The sequence below is a fragment of the Haliaeetus leucocephalus genome, unplaced genomic scaffold, assembly GCF_000737465.1.
Source record: "Haliaeetus leucocephalus isolate CR32 unplaced genomic scaffold, Haliaeetus_leucocephalus-4.0 Scaffold395, whole genome shotgun sequence".
NCBI lineage: Eukaryota > Metazoa > Chordata > Aves > Accipitriformes > Accipitridae > Haliaeetus > Haliaeetus leucocephalus.
Genome location: NW_010972831.1, coordinates 3,520,435 through 3,545,604, shown reverse-complemented (window position 1 = coordinate 3,545,604; position 25,170 = coordinate 3,520,435). Strand labels below are relative to the sequence as shown.

At 54.4% G+C, this 25,170-nt stretch overlaps 2 protein-coding genes across 2 annotated transcripts; one reads left to right on the top strand and one right to left on the bottom strand.

The window, feature by feature from the left end:
* Positions 1-3,994: 3,994 nt before the first annotated feature.
* Positions 3,995-10,762, bottom strand: LOC104835745 (apoptosis-inducing factor 3-like). Its single transcript, XM_010573916.1, has 18 exons — positions 10,701-10,762; positions 10,425-10,534; positions 10,228-10,337; positions 9,709-9,753; positions 9,546-9,627; positions 9,298-9,410; positions 8,799-8,885; positions 8,230-8,321; positions 7,871-8,001; positions 7,186-7,301; positions 6,658-6,729; positions 6,251-6,314; positions 5,710-5,786; positions 5,511-5,628; positions 5,264-5,362; positions 4,734-4,809; positions 4,173-4,277; positions 3,995-4,046 (listed from the first exon to the last, which is right to left on the bottom strand). Exons 1-18 carry the CDS (start codon positions 10,760-10,762, stop codon positions 3,995-3,997), a joined length of 1,611 nt encoding a protein of 536 aa, XP_010572218.1.
* Positions 10,763-18,696: 7,934 nt separating this feature from the next.
* On the top strand, positions 18,697-22,349 carry TLCD2 (TLC domain containing 2). Its single transcript, XM_010573620.1, has 4 exons — positions 18,697-18,929; positions 19,307-19,389; positions 20,268-20,350; positions 21,972-22,349. Exons 1-4 carry the CDS (start codon positions 18,742-18,744, stop codon positions 22,347-22,349), a joined length of 732 nt encoding a protein of 243 aa, XP_010571922.1. The 5' UTR covers positions 18,697-18,741.
* Positions 22,350-25,170: the final 2,821 nt, after the last annotated feature.

Genomic DNA, 25,170 nt, shown 5'->3' with positions numbered 1-25,170 from the left:
TGCGTCCCGGCCACCGCCACCGGCCCCGCACCGTGAGCCTCCCCGCAGCCCCCCGCCGCGACACCCTCCGGGACTCCGGCCTTGCCCAGCTGCCTGCCAAGGCCTTGGGGCCAGCCGGGATCCCGAGTGCCTTTGGGGTGACGCTGGCGGGAGGATGATGTGGGGCAGCCGCTGCGGTGGCTGACCGGGGTGGGGGGGTTCTTGAGGTTGTCTGTCCCCATACCGGGGCTGTCTGTCCCCCCGCCCCCCCCAGCAGGGCCGGAGGCCTGGGGGTTTCCCAGAACTCAATCCACACAGCTGAAATGCTGGGCGGTGTGGGAAAAGGGGTTTTTCCCAGGTGGAGGGGGAAGCAGCAGGGTCCTACACTGGCCCCAGGGTTGGCGTCCTTGTTCTCTGACAAAATGACATGGAAAAAGGCTGCGCTCCCCAAAATTCCCTGGCGGTGGCTTGGCAGCAGCCCCCTGCCAAAGTGTCTTCCCCGGCAGGCGGTGGCTGGCCCCTGGCCAGGTGGGACCCTGCCAGCACGGATGCCCGAGGTGAGCAGCCGGGGAATGCCTTAACCCCTACCTGCAGTAGCCTCCCTGCCAAGGCTACCGTGGCCACCGGTCCCTACTGGAGTAGGTTGCCTTATCTCTTATTTTCCGGCAGAAATGGCCTTGATTTCCCTGCCCATCACTCGCATTTTAAGGCCGTCTGCAGGTGCCGGAGCTGATGCACTGCCTGCTTTGGGTGAGGGATGGGAAGAGTTGAGGTCGGAGCTGCCTCTGGATCCCCTGGGACAGTGGAGGGGATCCTGCGGGATCTCAGTCCTGAGGAGCTTCCTGGTGGGAAGGACAAGGTGGTGGATCAGGACTTGGTGCTGGGGTGGAGGAGAGGAGCAGCTCTGCCGCCTGGGGGGGCTGCTGTGGGTGACGTCTCAGCGCGGTTGAATCCTGGCTCTGATCCGTGTGTTCCCTTCCCAGGTGCTGTGCCACTGCCTCGCTCCTGGCTAACCAGCACCAGTTCTTCAGTGGCAAGCTTTATGTCCTTCTCTAGTAGCTAAAGCTGCCAGTTGAAGAACTGTTGAATGTAGCCACTCTCGTCTCATCACCGGGACCCTGGCTGTCAGCCGAACCTGTGCCCTGAGCAACTGGGATGAGCCAGTCCGCAGCGTCCTGTGGATTTGAGGGCTGAGGATGAGCTCGACCAGGATGAAGAAGTCTCCTCGCAGCCTCCAGACGGAGCCTTGGCTGGGGGATTGCCGGGCAGCCCTGCCAGTGGGGCTGTCAAGTGGAGTCCCCCACACCGGTGGGGTGGTACTGAGCTGAGAGATGACTAGAGAAGACCAAAAGAGGCATTAAACTTTCTGTTTTGCTCGATAGTTCAGTTTTAGGAAGTTTGTTGCCTGTGGGGTGCCCAGACCTGCCTGGCAGGAGGGCGGTGGGGGCTGCGGACCCTGCGGGGTGTTGCGAGTGGGGCCACAGCGCCTGAATTCAGTCCCTGTCTGATGCCACGTTGGAGTCTGTGGGTGGAGGGTTGGTTGTTCAGGTCCCCTTGGTTTGTCCCGAGCAAAAGAGGTGACCCAATGCTGGGTGTAGCTTGCTGGACTGACCTGCTGCTGAGCTCAGGAGCAGGATTAGTCCTGCAACATGCCAGGCAGTGGGATGGAGCCAGAGGAGAGGGCTGGCTCCACACCCACACCGCCCTGGTGCGGGTTGGGGCTGGGCCACAGGGAGTGGGTGACTCAGGGCCGAGTCACGCGTGGCCCCAGACGTCTGTTCCGGGAACCACTGTCCTGCAAGGCTGGGCAGCCCCGTCTGCGGCCAGCCCTGGGGCAGAGCTGGGATTCCAGGTATTTGGAGCTGGCAGTGCTGAGAGGGACCCAGGTGATCCTTGCTGGGCTCCTCCATGGTCCAGGCTCTGCCTTGCTGGTGGACAGAAGCAGAAGACTGCCCCAAAGGGGACTTACGAGCTGCTCTCCAAGGATGGAGACCCCCCTGCTTTGCACTGGGTGAGAGGGGAGCTGTATATCCAGCCCTCCTACAGCTCAGTGCAGTGTGAAATGTCTCTGTTTGGACCCAGCCAGGGGTCCTGGAGGTGCCTTTCCCATGGGAATGCCGGGACCACTGCCTCCCAGTCTGCCTTGGTGGCTGGGAAGCAGAGGAGTGTCTGGGCGCTGCTCCTCAGGGCCTGCCAGGAAGAGCATGGCTTGTCCCAGCTCCGAGGGTGGGCAGGGAAGAAGGGGCTTGTGCTGAAATAAGTCTGCACAGTCTCAACTAAATCTGCCTGTCCTGGCTCCAGCCACCCAAGGCAGGGCTGGTACCAAATTTTGGCACCCAGTGATGTGCAGAAAGTGGCATTAAGTGGTGGAAGTGGAGCAGATCTGTTGTCCTGGGGTCTGTCCTTCTTATATAAAGCTGCTCTGCTTGGTGTGTGCTTGCTGATGGCTACAAGAAGCTGAGTTTCTTTGGGGTGGTGGTCACCTGGAGAGAGTGGGGCTGCTGAACCCCCTCGGATCACTCTCTGAGCAGAAAGGACCATGGATGAACACCTCCAGCTTGAGGCAGAGCCAGTGTCTTCCACCGCAGCTGCCCTGCTGCAAGTCCATACAAAATAGCTGGCAGTTGCTCACTGCTCAACAAGTCCTGGAGTGCACCGAGGGGGCAAAAAGTTGTGGGGGTGCGTCTGTGCAGGATGCCTGAGGGCAAGGAGGAGCAGCTCCTGGGCAGTGCTCCCCCTCCCACGCAGCACAGTGCTGTCGAATCTTGATATGGGGGGGAGCTGCATGCTCTGGCCACCAGCATCTCTGCCCTTGTGTGCCTCAGCGTAAGGGGTAACGCTTAGATTTGCTGCTTCCTCCTGTCGTTGTGAAGGACTGACCTGCTCTGCTGGAAACCAGCTCTTTTCCCCAGTAAGACGTGGCTATTTCAGGGCAGAGAGTTGCCCTGAGCAGCAGCACCAAGCCCTTGGGGTGAGGAAATGTAAAATGCCATATTTCAGGTCAAATTCATACGTGAGAAGGTGCCAGAGTGCAAGTTTGTGCTTTTAACGCAAAACCAGCATTGCAGTATCTCACCTGCTGACCAAACAGGCTCGGGCTCTGTCTAGCCTGCATTTAATGTAAAAGCAGAAGGGGTTTAGGCTGATAAAGTAAGCGTCCCTGCGGGAACTTGCCCAGCTCTCGGGGCTTACCCTTCCTCCTGCAAAGCCCCATGTGACCGGTGAGTAAGTGCAGTGTTTCCTGTAGAAAGCAGAGCTTTGCTCACTCTTGCCTTGCAAAAATCTAGTAACTCTTTCCCCTAGCATCGAGGCTGTGGTTCCTGCAGCATCTAGCCACCTCCTCGAAGCAGCCAGCATGGAGGGACACAGCAGGAGAGGAGATGCTGACTGGGGCTGGGATTTCTCTGCTGGAGGCTGGCTGCTGTCAGGGGGTGGGAAGCGCTTGCTGCAGCAGCTAATGCAATATTCAAGACAGCTGTAGCAATGCCAGCAGGTGCTGCTTGCTCAGAGGTCAGATGGCAGCCCTCTGTCCTTAGGGGTAGGGTATTTCGTGCAAGTTCCTGCACACAGACTATATCTAGTTCCCAGCTGGGAGAGCAGCTTGCCTCGGTCACAGCTCCCCTTGCTGGGAAAATGTGCTTTTGCAAAGTAGAAGGTCAGCGTGACCGGTGTGCTGAATGAAAGCTCCCTGCCAACAGCCAGTGAGAAGAGCAGGAGGGGTTAGTGGCTCTGTGAATGTCTGGTTGCTTCTGCCTGCTCAGACCCTCAGCTGAGCTCCATCCAGCACTTAGGCATCCTCCTCGTACCCAGCCCAGCAGATCCCCATGCAGAAGAGAGGGAAAAGCGCTGCTTTGCTTTGCCCCAGCATGCAAGCGAGCAGCCAAGGGCTGTCTGCAAGCACAAAATGCAGGCGCTGGGTTCAGCTTTGCTCATGATTTTATTTCTCTTGTGCCAGGATGGGAAGATGTGGAGCTGTTAACACTTGGTTGACTCTGTGCCCCTCACAGCAGGGCACCTACTGAGCTTGGGTTTCTGCCAACGAAGGTATGTTGCAGATGTCCCAGGCCCTGCAAATGAGAGGTACTGTGGGGATTTGCAGTAACTCATCTTGACTTCACATCTCTTAGTGGACTCTGCTGGCGTGGGGAATGCAGCACAGAGTTGCTCACCAGCTCGGTCAGGTTGTCACTTACTCTGCTTCTTCTTTAGAGATTTGTTTCCCTGAATATAAAACTTCTGCAATCAGAGACACCATGGGGTCACAGTTCAGGCTGGCAGCTGCAGTCACGAAGCCATCCCTGAAAGGGAAAGCGGAAGAATGTAGATCTCTTCAGTGTACATAACTGAGCACGGTAGCATCCCTGTGGCACCCTGGCTAGAGGCCAGCTGTATTTTGGAGGGCTCAGGGCAGGGTGGCTGGTACTGCAGGGTGCACGGGAACGCCTGACACTGCTGGGAGCTGGGCACCGAGCCTGGGAGCAGTGAGGCAGAGGGAGAGGAGACGTGTCTCAGGCTCCCTGCCCAGCTGGTGTCTTCATGGAAGCTCATCCTCTTCTCCTTCCCTGCCCTGCTTTGGTTTTCTCTGAAACCATCTCACTGCTGGTTCAACGGCCAGCAGTTGCCTGTGGTGCGCAGCCGTGGGAGGTGATGTGGAGCCTCTGCGGGAGCTCTGCAGGCCGTAAGGGAGAGGAGACCGTGCCCTATCCCCAGGGTGCTGCTGAGTCGGGGCACAGACTGGCCACGGATTCACTCACCTGATGTAAAAGATCAGGAACTTCTGTTGTTCCAGGCTGCCCTTCACAACAGTGTCTGTGTATCCCTTCCCGCAGCCTGCGAGAGAGAGCGTCGCAGCCTGCTCGGGGAGCCCTGGTACAGCAGCTGCCACCCATCCCACCTCAGTGCCATCACAGGTGGGAGCAGAGGGGACAGTGACTAGCTGCCACAGGGCTGGGGAGCAGGCATGAAGGCCCTGGACAAGCAGAACTGATCCAGAGGTACAAGGCTGCATCATGATCCCAAGCTTTTCCTTGGCTTGGAGAGGGAAATTCTTCCTCCTTCATGACTTCTAAGCCACGGGAGATCATCAAAGAACGAGAGCTCTGGGTAACCTTCAGGCCCAGAGCTCAGAAACAGGGTTCACAAATTTGCCATGGCAGCCAGTCTAAAACCTGAGCTGCTTCAGGTAAACTCTACAACTGCTGTCTTGTTACATCCACCCAGCTGGCGGATGAGCAAATGGGCTAGAAAGCAGTTCAACTGTTCCCAACTCTCTGCCCCCTCCTACCTGCATAGCGGATGGTTTTCCCAACCATTGTGGTCCAGAAGAAGGGAACAGTGTGCAACTCCTTGTCTTTCTTCAGCATGTTTAAGGCAGCAATGTGACCTGTGATGAACCAGCAGAGGAAATATTTTTTTGTAGGTCCTCGAAGAAGTGTCCCCTGCCTCTTGTTATCCTGCTGTCCCTTCTGCCCCATTCCCTCCATGCCCATCTCCAAGGGAAGCTGGAACGCGAGGCAGCTGCACTGTCTCACCATGGGCCTCGGCCACCTGTTGGTGATGGATGCTGGACTGGTCCCCGTTGAGCAGCGCTACAGGAAAGGAGACCACATCTCCCGCAGCGAAAACATTTGGGATGTTGGTTTGCATGCGCTAATGGGATAAAAAGCAATTAGTGCAACGATGAGAGGGAAGGGATTGGGTGTGGACCAGGGATACTCAGTTGGCACTTACCAGATCCACCAGGATGGCACCGCTGTCATCTCTGGCGATGGAGGTGCCCTTCAGAAATGCTGAGTTAGGGAACACCCCTGCAGGGAGAGGAGCAAGGACAAAGCTCTGCAAAGGCAGGGAGGAAACTTGGCCTCGGCCCTACAGCACGCACATGCCCATGGTGCCTGTTCAGCCTGCTTGGAGCAGAGCAGCTCGTGGCAGTGACAAGTGCTTGGGCTGGTTCTGAGCTAATCCAGGGGCAATAAAACCAGGGCCCAGAACAAGGCATGGTCTGAAAATGCAGCAGTGACCTACGGAGCTCAGCAAGTGTGCCAAAGTTATACTGAGAGCGTAAGTAGCTCCTTTCCTCCTGCCAAGTGTTTGCTCATGGGCTGCTGCCTTTCTCCAGGTGCTTGGGGCCAAGAGGACAGGCTGGATGATAACAGAGCGGGAAAGAGACTGCAGGGAACTGTGTCCTGGGAATGAACTGTGATGTTCTGGGCTTGCTGGCTGTTTTCCCCATTCGCAAAGCTGCCTCCCTCTCCCAACTAGGGTCTCTTACCTATTCCCACCACGACCACATCTGCGGGTAGTTTCTCTCCACTGGCAAGAACAGCCTCTGTGACCTAGGAAGCAAGCAGGAATCGTTAACAGAGAGTTAAAAACTCTGTCCTAATTCCTGCAGCCTCCCTGCTGCCTCATTCTTTGCTGTCTTTTTTCTTCCCCACGTTCAGATCACCTTGTTCAACTAACGCTTGTTGCCAGGAATGTATGAGAAAATCACACTGTTGTCCCTGGGATACGAACACATATTGGTGCCATCTGAGCCCAGAGTTGTGCTCAATGAAAATAAATGTGAGGGTCTAGATGTGGGAGAGGAAAGCCTAGATGTAGGCACTGTGCTATACCTCAGTTTGGGTTTTTTTCCCCTAAAATTAGCAGTTCAGGGATCACAATGGCATGACTGACCTTTCCATCCTTTCCTTTCAGCTCACAGAGTTCTGTTTTCATGTAAAACTTCACCCCCCTATTTTGCAGCATCTGAAAAGGAAGAGGAAGCTGGTTTGAGTATTCACTAGGAAATTCCAGGCTGTACTGCTGTAAAAACAGCCATACCCAGCCAAAACCCAGGCAGGCAGCTTAGCTGCTGCTCCAGGCTGCAGAGAGGTTTCATTTGTGTCCCTGGCTGGTGCAGGGTGCCTGGAAGCCTGGCTTTGCTCTGCTGTCCTGGTCAGGACTGATGTGTGAGGTGGGTCTAGGATGAAGCAGGAGGCCTTGGAGACGAAGCTGAGCTGGGAAGTGTGACGCGTGTGTGACGGAGGTTGGGACCAGCTATGTGTGCAGATCTCCTTCAGTGAACTGTGTGTGAGAAAGGTGGCTGGGCACGCAGTGTTATGACTCAGCGTGGGGGCTGATTTCCTGGGCTGTTGCAGGTCACAGCGCTGCTTGGCTAGCATGCGTTCTCCGTCCTAGAAATTAGCACCAGGTTTTCCTAACCTTCATGGCGACACCTCCAACCTGTGGACCCAGTGCATTCTGGAGAGGGAACTCCTTTTTTTCCACCACTGAGATGGCACCAGCCTTGTCTGAGAGGAAGGCAGCTATCTCCATTCCTGCAGGGGAAAGGCATGCCCAAGGTAAGCCTGCTGCAAGCATGAACCTGCACCCTGCTCCTTGGAAATCTTTTCCCCTTCCAGGTGGGGAGAACAAATCTGATGTATTGCCAGTGCTTAACTGCTCTTCTATGCATTTCTGGGCTGAGGTATTTAGCTCCCCCCATTCTTTGCTCTCATGCACTACGGACCTGGATATTAGGAAGTGCAAAGAACAGCTCCTGGTTGTGTACAAAATAACTCCCTTTCTCTGCCTTTACCCCCTCACTTTCCCAATGCTTCTGGGGAATCCAGCTCCTCTGAAGGACAGCGACCTTTTCATAAGGCACATTTCCCTCTGTCCATGTCCAGAAACTGTTTATAGCTCTCAAAATTTCTGGCTATCAGAGGAAAGAGTGAGTGCGTGCTGTGTAACACATATCCCCACCAGCTACAGGGCTCTGGGAAGGAACCCAGCCAGGTAGTGAATGAACATCCCTTCCCCTAGGGCCTCTAGTTAATCTGCAGATGCAGCAGAAGTGGGTTTCAAGGCTATCACTGATGACTTGATACCCACTCCAGCCTGGTACCTATGAATGAAGCTCCTACGATCACCAGATTCTTCCCAGTTGCCAGCTCTAAGATCTTGCTAGAGTCTTCAGGGGTTTGGAGAATGCACACATTCTGCAGGTCTGCACCTGGGACTTTGAGGAAGCTGGAGCTGAAAGAGAGAGAATCCAGATATGTCTCATGATGAGAAATGAAACAGAAAGAATGAGAGGGAAGCACAAACCCATGCAATCTCTTGGCTGTGTCATCCCATCCTGTCCTTTCAGCTCATCTCCTACCACCTCCCTCTCACACACGTCTAGAAAACCTCCACATCCCAATGTTGACCCATCTTGTCCTGTCTAAAATTTTGTGTGTAGTAAATGCTTTGTGCACTCACTGGCTGCCTGTTGCAATGAGCAGCCGATTGTACTTCTGAGAGGACCCGTCCATGAAGCAGACCTTCTGCTTCTGGAAATCCACTGACACTGCCTGCAGGAGAAAGGAGGCAAAGATCAGACATGTACCTCTGGTCCACTGGTGTCCTGCCACATCAATCCGTTCTGCTTGCCTGCAACTGTGTGCCCTCTTCCTGGACACTCACGTGAGATGAGGAATGCTGGGGTCCTCTCTCTCACCTCCTACAGGTCTTAGGCTTTAGGAGCACTAAGTATGACAGCACGAAATCTAGGTTCCTCTAAAGGATGTGCAGAAGGCTAGTTTCAAGGGTCACCCTCTTCACATGTGATGGGCACATCTGTCCATGGGGAGCCCAGATCAGTGTTACATCCAAGGCATGCACACCATCCCTAGCACTGACCTTGGAATGCTGTCCCAGAGGATAATGTGTGTACTTAGGCAGAGCCCTAATGTCTATAAATGTAGCGCTGTGCCTGCAGGTGTGGGCATCCCCTCCCCATGGCAGGAACAGGACCACCCATTGAGGACTGAGCTCAGCTGCTTTTGTACCTCTTTTTCCATCCAGAACTCTATGCCGTGAGCATCAAGGAATTCAGGTTTCCTCAGGTAGATGTCCTCAGCTTTCAAGTTCATTTCCTGGAAACAAAACAGAAATATGAAATAAAGCACTTCTTACAGACAGCAATACTCTTGCAGTGTTTGCCAGGAAGTAAGTTTGCATAAGAGGTAAATTTTGCATTAGTAAATCACAGCTCCCCACACTGCCCCATCTCCATCATCTTCTTGTACTCCCTCAGAAAGACCCATCAACTCAAACTCTAGTTGGAAGAACTCAGTGAAAGGAGATAAAAACATTACCTTATGGTGGACTCTGATCAAAGACTTTCTGGGAGGAAGAAGTGAGATGTTAGCTGGAAATTATACCCTATCAACACTCCTGCTTTGCCAAAATGTCTCACTCAATTGCTCAGTCTGGTCCGGAGTATGGGTCATGTCCCTAATACACACGTGGTACCCAGGCACAGTCCTGGCCTTCTCACGTACGAACCTTGCTCAGTTTGGACTTGTCATATGGAACATGTTTCTCTTTGGTGACCACAATGATCCTGCCAGTAAAGCCCTCTTGGCGAAGTGTCTCTGCACACACCAGAGCAGCCACACCTACAAGAGATGTTCATCTCAGCCCTCTTACACGTCACTATGGAGTAGGAGGAAGAAGGCAAGTCCTCCCCGGAGAAAAGAGTGACAGCTCACAGCATATGTTGGGAAGGGCACAGCAGAGACCACTTCACTGACCTCCCCCCAGAAGCAGCATCGTCTCCCGGTTGAGAAGGCATCGCTTGCTTGTGTCCTTCACCCTCAGGCTGCTTTCAAGATCCTAGAAGAAAACGAGAAATGCTGAAATCATACGTAGTTCAAGGTGCTGCTTGTGCTTAGTCACAGCAGGTAAGGTCAGTACCTTCTTTTTTGCTGTAACAAACACCTTTCCGTCTTCCACTGTTACCTGAAGAGGTGAAAGGAGAGTACATTTAAGTGCTGCATTCATGAGGTTGTGGTAGGAGCTTTCCTAGGAGGTTCTGGTCCAGTGGGCCATCTGTCTCAGATACACCAAGAGTGACTTGTAGGGATCTTGGATGTCAAACAATGCTGAGGAGCTCATGAGCTTTTCTCCTCATCCTAAGAGCACTCAGGAAGAGGTGTAAATCCTTTTTTCTTTCCAAAAGAGCTGTGCTGGCTATGAGGGATACCAGGATGTATGGCATCACCTTTGATTGAATGGAGTTTTAGGATGGGGAGTTACATGATCCCAAGAAACCATCCCATGTGTTGTAGCTCTGCGAGACCTTGACGAGAGAGCTGTGGCCAGGGCAGGGTGCTTTCAGTTGGTGTCAGGGACACAGAGCTTCTGAGAGTGAATGAATGCGAGTGGTATGCAGGACATGGCCCAAGTTGGGAGGAGGAAGAGACAAGAAGTCACCTTAAAGCAGGGAAGACAGTCCAGAGAAGGGTATTCCTCGATGTCTCCAGTTTTGATGTTAAAGCAGGCGCCGTGCCAGGGACAACGCAGCCTCTCCCTTTTCAAGACTCCTGCAATAGAGAAGCCCCCCCACAACCGAGTGAAGAGAGCTGACCGCCCTGATACAGCTTCTCCCCCTTGCCCAGAGCCAGGGTTACCTTTGCTGAGCGGGGCACCGTGGTGGGGGCACTTACTGCCCAGGGCTCTGAACTCCTTCTTGTTCCTCACCAGCAGCACCGGGTAGCCAGCCACCATCACCTCCCAGAGCCTGTGGGAGACGTGGAGAGGTGGGCACCCTGGGGAGCTGAGGCTCAGCCCCTCGCCGCTCCCTCAGCCAACAACATGGTGGCTGCCAACATGGCGGCTGTTGCCATGGTGGTGCCACCCCTGCTGCCTGCAGGCCTCACGGCAGCAGGCCGGGACCGGGTACTCACTCTCCATCCCCAACATCTGCCTCTTTGCAGACCTCGGTGGTGACGGTGTCGTCGCCGTCCATGCCGGTGGCTGTGGGCAAGCAGAGGGAAGGGTCGGCTGACATGGGTGCTGTCGCCCGTAGGCATTGTCTTTCACCCCTCGGCAGACAATCCTCCCCATGCACCCTTGTGCCATCGCTGCAAAATCCCACCCCAAAATACAGGGCCACCGCTGCCCCAGCTGGGAGCAGGTCAGCACCAAGGGGTCCCAAACTCCCAGTACAGCAGGAAAAAAAAAACTCAGCTGGTGGAAAACACACATTTCCCCCCTTTTTTGTGTCCAAACCTAAAGCCTGTTCCTCTTCCCTTTTCTCCTCCGACTTAACCCGCTTTTTGTTTTCAGCCCCGTGTCCCATTAAACTCAACTGCAGCGCAGGGTGAGTGAGCAAATACAACTAATGACCATTGTAAATAAATACAATTATTCATGTCAAGGTGCTGCTGCCATATCCCATGGCTCCCCCAAATCAGGGTCTGAAGAGCTGCTTCAGCCTCTCCGAACTCTCTCCAACATTTGTGCAGAGACGTTATTCACGGTAATTGCCACGAAAGCAGTAATCCCTGCCCAAAACGCCTCCTGGGCTAGAAAAGAGCCAAAAGTCTTGGTCGTTAGCACTGTCCCTGACTTAGCAATCAGCTGAGAGGCTGATTAGAAATCTCCCTCTCTTTTGGAGGAAGAAAGCAAGAAATGGAGCAGAGGAATGTCATTCGAGGCAAGTTTCCATGCAGGGTGGTGACTTGCTCCTGCAAATCCCCACCGCGCCGCTGCCCCGCTCCCAGGTCCTTTAGGAGAAACATCAGCAGGTACTCACCCGATCCCACCGTGGGGGGCTCAGGCACCCGACCCCGGAGTCGGAAAGCCACCAGCGCTGCCGTCTGCGAGTTTCTCCTCTGCAGAGGTGACACCCTCGCGTCTCACTGCAAGTGCTCTCCCTGCCGCCAGCCCACGGCTGGGTGATGCTCTCCCCGACTTGCACAACGTCTCCGTCCTTCAGCAGAGGCATCTCCTGGAAGCGGCTGTCTGCCAGCGAGTCTTATCTGATTTCTGCAACTGGTCTGTGCCTAATTAAGTGTATTTTGCTCAGGTTTAGAATTGCAAAAGAATTAAGGGCACTTAGGAATTACAGCGCAGGTGTGGTCTAAAGACCGGGTGCATTGTGTGCAGTGTGAACAGAAACTTGAGTGGATGCAGTGATATTCTGCTGTGGCTTCCCATTGCCCCTTTTCTTGATGGAAAGCGCTCTAGCTCAGTGCAACGTATTTTTGCAGCGCTCTGGAATGATATTACTATTTTTTATATATTTCAATAACATTTAAAACTATTTAATTTGATCTTTTGCTAAGATCTCTCTCCATTGATTTTAAGGAACATGAAGCGTTCAGCACCTCTGCACGTGCATTACATCCCAGCTCTGCTTCTGGTTCATTCTGCTGATGTCCAGGCACATGGTCTCATCGTCCTTTGGTCCCTGACGGATGTCACCAAGCAGCGTGCTCCCTGCTGTACTATTTTTGGAACAGAGTGGGAGCTGCAAAAAACTGAGAGTAACGCCTACGCTGTTTGCGTCTACTCCAGTTCTTGTCTCTGTTTCGCAGTCAATATATTTCACAACCTTGAAATAATGCCTCAAAATTTAGGGGTGGAAAAGTTACTATCAGTGTGCTTCCATCATCTCCCTTGCAGAACCAGAGCTTTGCATTGACGGGCTTTCTGCCACGCAGCACGTTCCCAAATCCAGTGTGGGGAGGGGAGGATAAAAATCCTTTGGTGGGCATGGCCCAGAGAAGAGACATGCACAGGGATGCTCAGTAAATGCAAGCTGGCTGATGTGTGAAGCAGCTTGCTTTGTCGGACCCTTCAAGCCATGAGTATACTTTCTTTTAGTGCTGGGTGCCGTGGTGCTGCCGTGTAAGGAGTGATCTTAGCCCATGGGCAATGCACGCCCATGATGGGCTCAGGTGTGAGGTATTTTCTCACAGTGCCAACAAGCAGCTTTTGGGCTCTGCCTTCCTGGCCAGGAGCCTGAATATGAAGCAATTTGGCTGCCGAACGTCCCTGTTTAAACTCTCTGTAATTATTCCCCAGAAGCGCATTCCCACGTGGAGAAGCAGCAGCCCTCGCGGAGACGTTCTCTGACTCAGCAGAAATCCCTGAAAAACATTGTTTGCTTATGGATGAAAGCTGCAGCGCGCCGGCAAAGTGGCAGGTACAAAGATGTGCAGCTGTGGGAGGCTTCGGGACGAGCCAGATGGAGCTCGGTCCTGTGCACTGGCATCCACACTGCGGGGCTCAGCAGCTAATTTGGCTGCTGGATGCTGCTGGATGCAGCTGAGCAGCTGGGGAAGGGCTTTTATAAAATGCAAAGGGATAAAAGCAAAACAAAATGCCCATTTCTGATAGGGCCAAAGATAATGGCAAAGGGTAGAAAGTTGAAAAGGGCACTGGATGTAAGAGGAAAGGTTCAGGTTAGCTGCAGGGGTGCTGTGTTGCTGCATCTCTGAGAGCCAGCACCTAGGAACACACAGTATGGCCTCGAGGGATTCAGGCAATGGGATGGTGTTGGAGGCAGATTTTTGGAAAGATGACCTGTAAGCATCTTTTGGCCCTTTGTTAGGTAACCCAGAGATAGATGCTCAGTGTGGCTAAGACCTTTGCTTGTAACACACAGCAGGATTAAACACAGGAAGGAAGAGAGCGAAAAGAAGCAGTGCCCTCAAACGTGAGCGGAGCCCAGGTAGGCATCGGAAATCTCTGACCAGACCTGCTGTCTGCATTGGTGCTGGCTCACAAGAGCTGCTGAGCTGACCTCATATTTTATTAGGTATCTTCACTTTTGCTGTGTCTCTCTAGTGCTGTCAGCACACCAGAAAATTCAAGTTTAGAGGCGAAGATTTAAGGGGGGTAGCTCTCCTCCCTTCAAGTCCCTGCTACTGTCAGCTGGTGTAGCACATTTTTTCATGCCGTAATGCAGCTGTGGCTGTGTGGATGCATCCTTGTCCCACCTTTGCTTGGCCCCAGCTTGCTCAGGTCAGGGTCCTTCCCTGCTCTAGCAGACCTGCCGATTTTAACCGAGCGCTACCCACAGAGCTGAATGTTATTGAAGACTGTTCAGGCACAGGAAGAGGAAGCGAGGTGCAAACTGCAGCAGAGCTAAAATGATTAATGGGACACCGCTCTCAGAACAGCTTGGTTTGTGATATTAATAACGAGAGAATTCAGGAGGGAACCTAACCTGTTCCAAGTTGCAGAGCCGGCAGCAGCAGGAGACGTAGTTAGGAAGCTCCTGTGCTTATTTTCCTAATGCAGGAGGAATCGAGTGGGCTCAGCAACGTGTGGTGCTGCACGGAGTGGGTGTAGGGGCTGAGACGTGCTTCTACCTTGCAGGGCTCATTCTGAACCTGTCTGAATCGCAAAAAAAGCATGTGGTCATAAATACATCATGATGTAACCAGAAAGCAGACAGATATCCATAAAAAATTACTTAAGCTTGAGAATGGTGAACTATACAGGGGAAAAAAATGTTTATCCCACAAGGGAGGAAGACATGGAAAAGGAAATTTTTAGTGGGAATGAATTTGCTTATAGGGTAAGAATAATTATGTGTGCTGTTTCACATTTTCTTCCTAAGCATGCCTGTCTGGTGGTGGTGAGAGATGGGATACAGGCTGGGCAGACACCTGGCCCCACATTTCACTGTTCACCACAAGGAAAGAATGAACTTGAATAACTAATTAGGAACTTACTAATAGCAGCAGATAAACAATTCAGAAAGTAGACAAATTTGGGCCATGTCAGCTACTGAAAGCAGAGGAGAGATATAAGGAACTGCCCATGCTGCTGTGCTTGAAGGGGTTTTGCCCGTCAATGTGTCTGCCCATGGAATTATTTTTTTTATCCTACAGCATATCTGTGCAACTGGGGTGAGAAGGAGAGAGCACGTCCTTTGTGCAACCTGATCATGGCAGCTGGCCCAGCCCAAGCCCCTGAGAGACAACTGAGCCTGCAGCATCCTTAGGGACGCTCTACTGTTGTCACAGGTTTCTCCTACAGGTCCCTTGTGCCAAAACCTGAGAAAAAAAAGACTTCCAGTCCTGGGAAAAAGGAAGAAGGCCAAAAGCAAGAGCATCCAGAGCAATCTGCCATGGGGTTGTTTATTACGTGGGCAAAGCAGGCTCTGCCTGGGTGGCTCTGGCTCTTGGGTAAGGGGGGCATTCCTGCACGCCAGGCTGCAGAAGGCAGCATGCTGTGCCTGGCCAGGCAGCGGCCAGTAGCTGGTACCAGAGCATCCCGGTGCTGTGAAACTCCCAGGAGACGCTGTATTATTCAGGGAATGATCTCAGGAAGGATGACCAACCTGGACAGCAGAACACCTGCAGGGCTGGTCAAAACACTTGGGGGAGGGAAGGGAAGAGTCTTCCCCTCGGGAGGCCGAGCTCACAGGTTTGAGCAGGGTGAATGGATGGGCTGCGGCGCAAAGCCAGATGATTTCCTCTGCCAGATAAGATCAAGTCCTGAGGTCAGTGGTTAAGTGATGCACACTTTGGCATTTCTTGCATTAAATCCTGGAGGGGGGTGAGTGTGTGTGAAATGGAGCTAAGGGCTGGGGAAAAAGGTAGTAAAAACTCTCTGCGCTGTCGGTGCCAGCAGAAACCCTTCTCCTGCTCACCATGCTTGCATGACTAATGTACCTTTGTCCTGTGGCTATGGTGAGTATATCCCCAGGTCCACCTGGAGAATATCCAGCTTCCACATCAGGAAGGTGTTTCTGGCTGGAAGGAGTGGACGCTCTTGTTTGCATTGATTTCATCTCTCTTCACAGCTACCTCTGCAATGCCTGGGTGTGCTTTGCCGTACCCAGCATGCATTTTGCACAGTAGATCCTTTCATAACTCTGGAGTTATAGACTTTCTGAATGAAAATGTGCATATATAGAGTAAAGCATTCCTATATCGTCTGATTTTTTATGACGTAGCAGATAGAGTAGTGACACACTTTAGAGAAGGATGAAGACAACAGCTAATTAAAGTTCGGAAACCAAGCTGCTTGATTTGCTTGAGATCTTGGACTCCTCAAATTATTTTAGGTGTTATCCAGGTCTGGCATAAGATGAGCAGATGGGCTTTATGCCTCCCTGGCTGGAAAACAGCAGATTAAGGGAGCAAGGCTTTCCAAAAACAAGAGCGTGACTTTTGCCAGAAGGACTTTGCCGTGTCAGAAGCTCCCACATGTGTTGGCGAGCCCCCGGCTGTGCTCAGGAGCAGAGTGGTCTCCTCCTTGTGCAAGGGATGGCAGAGCTGCGAAAGTACACCCAAACCCCCATCCAGGAGTAGTGGGGAGCATCTGAGGGAGGACACAGTTTATCTGGCAGAATTCATATGGGGGATTATCAATAAATTGCCAGCTCTTTATTGTGGAGAATGGGTTCTCCCACCCAGAGAGAATGGGTTCTCTCTGCTGCAGAGAAACTCCAACCTGTGAGAGGGAGAAAAAAAACTGTCCAGCTATTGAAAAAAACTGCTGTACACTCCATTTACACCCCTGCTGTGGGATTAGCTGTGGTCCCCACGGCGTTACGGGATGGATGTTAGCACGTCCTTGCTGACATCTGGAAGGAGTTCCCTGCCCTGCTGGGAGCAGGCACCGGCAGCGACCCATCACCAGGCTGAGCTGCCTCCCTGCAAAAAATGAGGTCGTTCGGGGACTGTTGGAAAACTTCTCGAAATTTAGGTGAAAAAGGCAATATCTCCAAATAAGGTGTGAATGAAGAGTCCCATCAGATCGGGCCGCTCTTCCCAGCTCTCCAGCGAGCGTGCAGGGACCTCTGGTGGCAGCTGTGCCCGAGAGCTCCTGTCCCTGCTCTTCTGTACGGCTTCTTTTGGGACAAGTCTGGCCTCCCAGCCTCTGGGACGTGGCTGAATATTTGGCTTAATTTGGTGTCAAGGGACCTGTTTGGAACTGGGCTTGGAAGTCTCCAGCTCTAAAACCATTCCTGCTTAATGCCATTGCTGCAGAGGAAGGGAGAAAAGGAGAAAAAGCTGGAAAAAGTTTGTAAGAAACCACTGTCTGACAGCAAGTCCTGGTAAAATTAAAGTAAAATCTGGGCTGAAAGTATCCAAAAAGTACTATGTATGTAGCTGTTGCTAGTGCTCTAGCAGTGGGATCAAAGCCCCTGAACCAGAATCTCAGTTAATCACGGCTTAAATTCCTCCCTCGCAGAAGTGGCAGGTAAAAGCTCTCCACTGTCCAGAAACATTTTAACTATTCCTGTCCCTGACCCGAGCCTGGCCAAATGTTCCTCTTTAGAAGAATAATACTGTGAATGGAGGAGCCCCTGGGACAAACGGGGCCAGGCTTGCAGGCGTTTCATGGTCTGGGACTTACCTGCAGGCAGGTGAAGGGCAAGGTTGTCACCGCAGAAAGGAGCAGCCGAGATTTCTGAGGCTAAAACACTGCAGACGAGTCCTCATTAGGAATCATCTCTCTGAAATTTTATACTGCAATTAATTGTTAAACGGTTTTTCTCCTCAGTGCCCTGAGCAGCCCGGCATGTCTCCCTTTCCTCGGCATATCTTATACTAAACAGAAATGTCTTTGCATTTGGCCTTCTCAGTAACAGATTAGCGTATGTGATCCTTCAAGCCCTAATACGCAAGATTCTTTATAATCCCCCGAGCAGCCAGGTCTCCTGATTACTTCAGGCAGCGCCTCCCTGCCATTTAACTGCTATGAAATTACATTGTCTTGTCCGGTTTTTAAGCAAATTTTTGCAGCAGGAACAGATGTGTTTCTATAGGTGGGGACTATCTCACTCCTCTCCTTCGAATCTGATTTAATCGCTTCCCTCCTCAGTGTCCCTTCCATCAGTGTATTACTTGTTGATGTTTTAGTGTCCATCACCCCAATCAGGGCAGCAGCTGAGAGCTGAGGCTCCACACGTTTCTGTTTCAGGAAAGAGAAAGTAGAAGAATTCATCCGAAATTAATACCTCAAAGGAAAGGCAGAGTTTGACATTAATCGGTGTGTACATGGTGACTCATCCTGCCTGCAGAAGAGAAGCGAGGTCTGTGCAGCAGCCACGCTTCTGGTGGAGACATCAAAAAGCAACAAGGGAGCGATCAAATTACGGGAAGCTGGAAAAGCAGCATAGTTGTAGGATGGAGCTAAAGAAATTCTGTGTATGGGATCCTGAATTCCCACAAACCCTGGACAGCAGCGCTGGGGTATCCCAGACATCGGGGAGCTCCTTTCGGGACCAGACATGGGACAGAGGGATGAAGGACAACAGTGCTGCGGGCAGAGCATTATTTTTTGGCGAAGCATTCAGAGCTTTTTGCTTGCTCGACATGCAATCAGAGCCGGTGGTGTGTGTCTGGGGGAGTCCTTACCCAGGGTGGGGGACAGCTCTCCGGCACAGAACAACAGTGCAAGATCCTCACTGGCATCACATGCCAGGGACGCTTTGGGGCGAAGGCCCACCGGCCGCAGCACATCCCGGGTGAGTTCCTCAGCCACCCAGTGCCACCCAAGTGGAGGAGGAACCTGAGGGGAACGAGGAAGGTGTCCCCAGCTCTAGCACACTGACAGGACACCCAGGCCCCCGCTCTGTGCCACCCTTACAGCCGGCTTTTGGGGTGACCACCGTTCCTGCCCTGCGATGCCCGGGGAAGGCTGACACACTCGTTTCCCGTTACCCCCCCACCCCGGTCCACTGAGTCACACGCTCCGAGGAGAAGCACTTCCCCTGCGTGTCTGCATCTTCGCGTGGGAGGGGACGAAGGAAATACCAGTGCCAGCCAGCCCACCCGGCCCTTCCCTGCGGGGACGACGCTGGTTATTCCCCCCACAACCCTCCCCCCGCCCGCCCCGGGGCCGCGCATCCCGAGCGGGGCAGGGCGGTGCCGGTGCCCGGGGCGGATCCCGGGGCCGATCGAGGCGGAGCCGTCGAGCAGCCCCGATCGGTGCCCTTATGGGAAACCCTGGGGGAAACTGCGGGCCGGTGGGATGCCCATGGCTTTTAGCCCGGGATTGTTGGTGGTGGCCGGGTCCTTCGCCGCTTTCCGTTTGCTGAACCGGGGATTGGAACGGCTGGTGCCGCCGCCGCCCTCGGCCCGGCGGAACCGCTGGAAGTGGCGGAACATCTGGACGTCGTTAGCCCACAGCGTGCTGAGCGGCGGCGGGGCGCTGGCAGGGTGAGCTGGGGAAGGGGGGGGGACGACGACGACTGGGGGTACTGGAGGGGAATGGGGGCATCGAGGGACCCCGACGGAAGGGGCACGGAGGGAGATTGAGCTTTGCCAGGGGTGGGGGGGGGACACCCTGAGGAGCATTGAGGAGGGTGTAGGTTTGGAAAGTTGGGGGGGCACTGAGAGGTGGAGGAGCACAGGGGGAGCAGGGGATAGGGAGACTCGGAGGGGGGGGGAACAGGAGTTCAGGGGTGACCGTGGGGGGACCAGGGGGATGGGAGGGCTCCGGGGTGGTCAGCAGCACCAGGTGGGCAGCAGGGACACTGGAAGGGAATTGGGGAACCGCTGGTGCTGCCCGGCACTCACAATTGCTCTCCCCGCAGGTTCTGCCTCCACCCCGGGCTGTCCGAGGACCTGGTGGACACGCACCCACCCGGGGCACACAGCCTGGTTGCCGTATCTGTAGGTGAGGTGGGGGGGAGCGGGCTGCCCCCCGTTCTGCCCCTCGGGGGGTCCCCAGGGGCTCATCAGTGCCTGACACCAGCCCCTCGAGCCATGTCATGGGCAGCGATGTCTCAGGCACCCCAGACAATTGCCCTATTCTTGGCAAAGGACAGTGGCTCCTTTCTGTCCCACGGAACCCGCAGCCAGGAGGTACTGGGCACCAGGCTGCCTGCCACCGTCCTCGTGGGGCAGCCAGGGCTTGGAGCATCCCAAAAATGCCCATGATATGGGGTTGATGCAGGTCCCCCCAAAGCCTCGAGCTAAATCTGCCAGTGCGGAGGCCAGGAGCTTTGAGTCCCCTGGCTGCGTGAAGCCTCCCCCCCACCACTTTGTCACCTTCTTGCAGATCTGTCACCAGCCCTGTGGTCAGTGCTAACAGGCTTTCCAGCGTGGCTACAGCTCAGCAAGGAGGTCTGAGTATCTAAAATGCCAGCATGGGGTTGGTTCGGTGGCAGCAAATCCTGCAGCTCTTAAGTGCTCCAGGCTGAAAGAGATCCAGTTCTGGGACAGTAACAAGGGTGAGGGTCCGCATGCTGCCTTTGCTGTCACCCTTCTTCAGGAACAGATCCAAGTGATCAGTTAGTGCCTCTCCCTAGGAGCACATCCTACAGAGTGATTGCAGGAGGGACCCAAACCACACTAATTTCCTTCTCCTGCTGTGTGTGATCCTGCTCTGTGCGTGACTTTCCACACACAAAAGGTTTGGGCTGAGCTGTGGCCATCACTTCCCAGGAGGGGCTGCCCAGCCCAGTCAGGTGCAGACCCTGCTGGGGCAGGGGGGGGTCACTTGGCACAGTCCTTCCTGGCCCCCTTCTTTGCTCATAGCCTCTCTGATGCCAGGTTATTTCCTTGAAGACTTTGTGGACATGTTGTGCAATCAGAAACTTCACCAGTCCTGGGAGCTGCTCTTCCATCACTCTGTGGTGAGTCCAGCGGCCGCTCTCTGAGGGACAGACCCTGGCACTTGTACCAGCAGGGAGGCTGGGGCTGGGGAACACGAGCAGGGCTCGTGCTGTTGCTAGTGTGGGCATTGCTGTCTGTTACAAAATCTGTCTGATTTTTCTGCCTGGGGAGAGAAGCCCAGACAGCAGGGCTTGGAGCTCCTCTTGGTCCTACAGGACTCGTGTACTCTTCAAGGGTCTGCAGAAAGACACCCAAACATGGGGTAGGAAAAAAACCACATGTGTGCACAGAGTAGGGGGGAAGGGGCTGGGCTGGAGGGCTGATCCATAACAGTGTAATGGACCGGCAGTGACCCAGGTGTCCCCACCGGCACAGGCAAGCAGCTCAGCTCCTGCCAGCTCTCGGCCACTTGGAGCATCTGCCTGGAAGGGCTGCACATCCCACCTTCCACTTCCCACTCCCCAGGGTGTTTTCCTCTCATTCGGGTCAGAGCTGTGGCCATGGGGCTGGGGTGGCTGGAGCAGCCGTTGTGCAGAAGGCCCACGCCAGTGGGGCCCTCTGCCTGCTTTGCTGCTGGCTGTGCCCAGCGTGGGTTTCTCTTTGATCGCCTCTGATGTCCGGATGCTGGAGCATTGCGAATGCTGCAGAGCAGGGGGGTAGCACCGCCTGGAGCTGAGCAGCGGAGACACTGTGGGTTACAGGGGAGGCACAGGGGTCTGCACAGCCTGGGGATGGGGGACAGGGACAGTACCAGGACCTACCTGGGTTGAAACAGCGGAGGCGATGGTCAGACTTGCTGTCTCACAGACCCCAGCGAGCCCTGTGGCTCTGCCAGCTGCTGCTCGCAAGTCAAAAGGTCATCTCCACAAGAAAGCTAATTCAGGCCAAGACAGTGACTTAACGAGCAGGGAGCAGATAATCTCATTAAAGAGCCAATACAGAGAACAGCATTAATAGTATAAACTGAAGAAAGGACTGAGTGTGCTGAAGTGCAGGCAGGCAGAGCCTTTCCCCCCGCCTGGCAGGGAGGGTGCGGGGCAGGAATCAGGCCCGCTCTGCCCCTAACAGCCCTGTCCTCTGCTGCAGCACCCAGCAGCCCCACGGTGCTTCAGGCCAGGCTTGGGGCATCCCACGAGGCTCTTTGATGCACCAAAGCTGCTTAATCCCTGCGGCGTGCCTGTTCGGGGGAGAATCCCTGAGCCAGCAGCAACCGTAGTAGCCCTGGGCTACACGTCTCCCTTCCTGCCCCGTTCAGCCGTTCACTGTGTGCGGAAAAACCTGCTGGGCCACAACTAACTGCATTCCCCAGGCCACAAAAGCAGGGTTAGGTCTGGCTGCTCTGTCTCCTCTGACAACCTGGAGTTTATAGAAGTGTTTCCCTCTCCTCCCACAGGAAAAAAGAAACCTGCTCAGGTTTCATGCAACACTGGGGAGGCTTTATCTCATGCCCGAGGCTGCAGCACTGGCTGGAGGCTGCAATGCTGCAAACCTATGTGTGGGGTGATGACCAGCAGTTTGGCACTGGCGTGATAACTGTTTCCACCTTTGCTCCACGCTGCGCCCAAGCATGGAGGGCTCTGGTTTGCAGCAGCTGCGAGCAACCAGCTCCCGGGCTCAGCCTGTCTTCTTTCTCCTTCCCAGGTGATTGTCTGCTTTGGTATTGCAGTGCTGCTCCATCAGTACGTCGGGTTTGCCCTCGTGGCTTTACTGGTGGAGATTAACTCCATCTTCCTCCACCTGCGGCAGATCCTGCTCATGGCCAACCTGGTGCACACCACCTGCTACCGCCTCAACAGCATCATCAACCTGGGCACCTATGTGGTGTTCCGCATCGCCACGCTGGCCTGGATGACTCGCTGGCTCTTCCTCAATCGGGAGAACGTGCCCCCGGCAACGTACGCTGTAGGCACGGTGGGCATGGCAATCATGACGCCCATGAACATCATCCTCTTCTACCGCCTGCTGCGTAGTGACTTCTTCAAGTCCTGCCGGGATATGCAGAGGGAGAAGGAGCAATAGCCCCCTTCCCCGCAGGGTCCGGGCTATAAGCAGCCCCAAGCCCATGGATGAGGACAGCAAAGCGCAGTAGAGCACGAACATGGCTGTTTCAGCACCTTGCGTGGAGGGTCCACACTAACAGAGCATTCAGGCTTTTCTTATGGCTGCAGATCCTGGGCCCTGCAAGAGAAGGTGCTCATGGACCAGGCACTGGGGCTCTGCTCCCCCTGCACCTTTTGATGACGCGGTTGGATGACTGGGAGCTGCTCAGAGAAGCCTCGACAGCTCTCGCAGCTCCTCGAGGCACCGCTGAGATGAGAAGGGAGCAGAAGAGCACCGTTTTCCCACTGCTCTTCTGGACATCCAAACACCACAGTGTGTTTCTAACCCCTTTGGTGCTGCATCCCGCAGCATCCCATCAGCCAGGGGACACTGCACTCAGCCCTGCATTCTCTGTGGCACTTCCCATGGGAGCACCACCAGGCAAGGGAGGCTCCAAGGCTTCACCCTCGAGACCAGGGCCCGTAGAAGCCAAATCCTGCACTCATGAGTCCTCCCCAAGGAGATTGTCCCAGGTGGGTGATGGAGGGAGAGGCTGAGACCTGTCTGGGTGGGATGCTACCTGCTCTGGGGTCCAGGTCGGAGGCAGAGCACTGGGCAGTGGGTGCTGTGGCACTGTGCTCGGGGCCAACTGGCCAACTTCTCCTGACAACTGGAGTTTTTTTCGTGTTGTCTTGTTCCCAGATATGTTAAATGCCCATAAATGGGCATGGGAGAGTGTGAGTTGCTGGCTGGGATGATGCTCTGTGATGGACACTTCCCACAGATGTGAAGTTTTCAGGCATAGGCATCTATTGGGATTTAGGCATCTATTAGGAATGAAAAGTTCTGCTACGGAGCCCAGCGTAACGCTTTTACCCAGCAGCAAGAGCTCTTACTAACACGAGCTTTTAATAAGTGGCTGCAAATGAAATGGCTTGAGGGGAAGGGGCTTAGAGGGAAAAAGGGACTTGGCATCCCAGCCTGCTCCAGGGCTGTCACTGGAAGTACAGTGCTTCTTATCCTATGTCTCCCCACCGCAGAGTAAAAATACACTGTACACTGGCACAGTCTACCTCTCTTGGGATTTCCCCCTCCGCCCTCTCCTTTCTGTAGAGGAAGACGAAGGTTTCTCCTGTTCCTGCTGATGCTCTCCTGCCCTTCTAGGCAAGGGGAGGCTGCGCTTCCCTCGGGGCTGGCAACTGGGAGGCTAAATGGCAGCAGGACGGGTGCCAGCTCCCGCCGTGTCTCTGGCTTTAGCCCTGCTGTACTGAGCCGCTTGCGAGATGCAGGGTTAGGAAAGTGCTGGCTGTGAAATAGGGCAGGCTGCAGGCAGAGCACCCAGCACGTGGCTTCGCTGCTCTCATTCCCGATGCTGGACACCAGCTTGCAGCAATGCTAGGATCCTTGTGGTTCGCTCTGCCTGTCCCTGAAGGCTTCCTCGGACAAGGAATCAGAATTTTTTTTTTTTTACTCCACATTTCCTTTTCCCCACCGATTCCCACACACTGAATTGTTCCCCAGGAGCCCAGCACCATGTATAAAAGCAAGATCATCCCACTCAGGGTTACGTGTACCGGTTTTGAGAAATCCACTGGATCTGTCATGCTTTCTGTGTGGCAAATAACCTTTAACTCAAAATCTCTCATTTGGTTTGGAAAACCAGGGGACAGGCTGAAACAACGTGTTGCTCAGAGTGGGCAGCACTTGTTTCGAGGAGGAAAATAAGGGAGCAGACACATTTCTGCCTGGGCAGGGAAAGACAAGCAATGTGTGTGGGCAGTGGGAGGCTGGGGATGACTCGTGGCCAAAGCTGCTTACATTTCTATTTGTAGAGAGTGCAGGAAAGCTTGCAGGTGCTGGAGATACCTACTCCGTGTTTGGATTTGCTACCTCAAGCAGTGTTTAGGTGCCCGTGTGCCACTCACAGCTCGTAGCTGGAGTGGAGCTGGCAGCCAGGGCTTTCTCTTTGGTTTGACCCATTTGTGCCCAGTTTTTCAGGAGCTGCTCCGCTGATCCCTGCCCTTAACACAGCCTCCGCACCCGCTCAGCAACGCTGGCTCTGTCCTCCAGCCTCTGCCCCCACCAGGGATGTTTCTCAAGGCCTGGATTGTGTTACCACATTCCTGCCATCACGTGGATGTCGCGTACTCCGGGCATGTGGGGTTGAGGGCCCGGGAAGCCTGTTTTGGGAGCCTTTAATCAGACATGATTTTCCCACAGGGCTACGGTGGGATAAGTGGCGGCTTTGCACCTCACTGTGGCCGGGTGCGGGGGCATCCCGATGGAAAATGCCACAGCCTTGGCTTGAAGGGCTTTGGGAAGGGACCTGCCCCTCTAATCCCCCATACAGGGGTTCACGGGACTAGAAGGAGCATCTCCATCAGGGAATTAGTCACCGGGGAGCTACACCCCAGCCTGCCACCCACCTGCACCCCCTTCAGCCCCATCCCACATCCCAAGAGCCAAAATCCCCTCCAGCACAGACCCCTCGCTCCATGGGGACCCCCCCCCACCCTGCTGAAGCCCTAAAGAGAGCGACCGCCCGGCAGCAGGGTGGTCCATGGCAACACATCGACCCCGGTCAACTGCCTAAAGGGAGCCGGACCTTGTGTTTCACTGGGCAAGCACAGAGGGGTGGGGGGGCATCTCTGCTCCCCCAGGGGGGCTGGGAAAGGGGCACCAAGGCAGGGGGTGGATATTTTCTGAGGCATTAAGGGCCATAGTATGGCCGTGGAGGCAGTGCGGGGGGGGGGGGGGGGGGGGGGGCCCCCCCCGGGGGCCTCGGGGGGCGGCTTGTGGC

Coding starts and splice junctions, on each gene's coding strand:
- LOC104835745 (XM_010573916.1), bottom strand. CDS start 10,762: ATGGACGGCGACGACACCGTCACCACCGAGGTCTGCAAAGAGGCAGAT. Junction 6,730..7,185: donor TTGGAGGTGTCGCCATGAAG/GTTAGGAAAACC, acceptor CTTCCTTTTCAG/ATGCTGCAAAATAGGGGGGT. Junction 4,810..5,263: donor GAAAACCATCCGCTATGCAG/GTAGGAGGGGGC, acceptor TCTCTCTCGCAG/GCTGCGGGAAGGGATACACA.
- TLCD2 (XM_010573620.1), top strand. CDS start 18,742: ATGCCCATGGCTTTTAGCCCGGGATTGTTGGTGGTGGCCGGGTCCTTC. Junction 18,930..19,306: donor GGCGGCGGGGCGCTGGCAGG/GTGAGCTGGGGA, acceptor CTCTCCCCGCAG/GTTCTGCCTCCACCCCGGGC. Junction 19,390..20,267: donor CCTGGTTGCCGTATCTGTAG/GTGAGGTGGGGG, acceptor CTCTGATGCCAG/GTTATTTCCTTGAAGACTTT.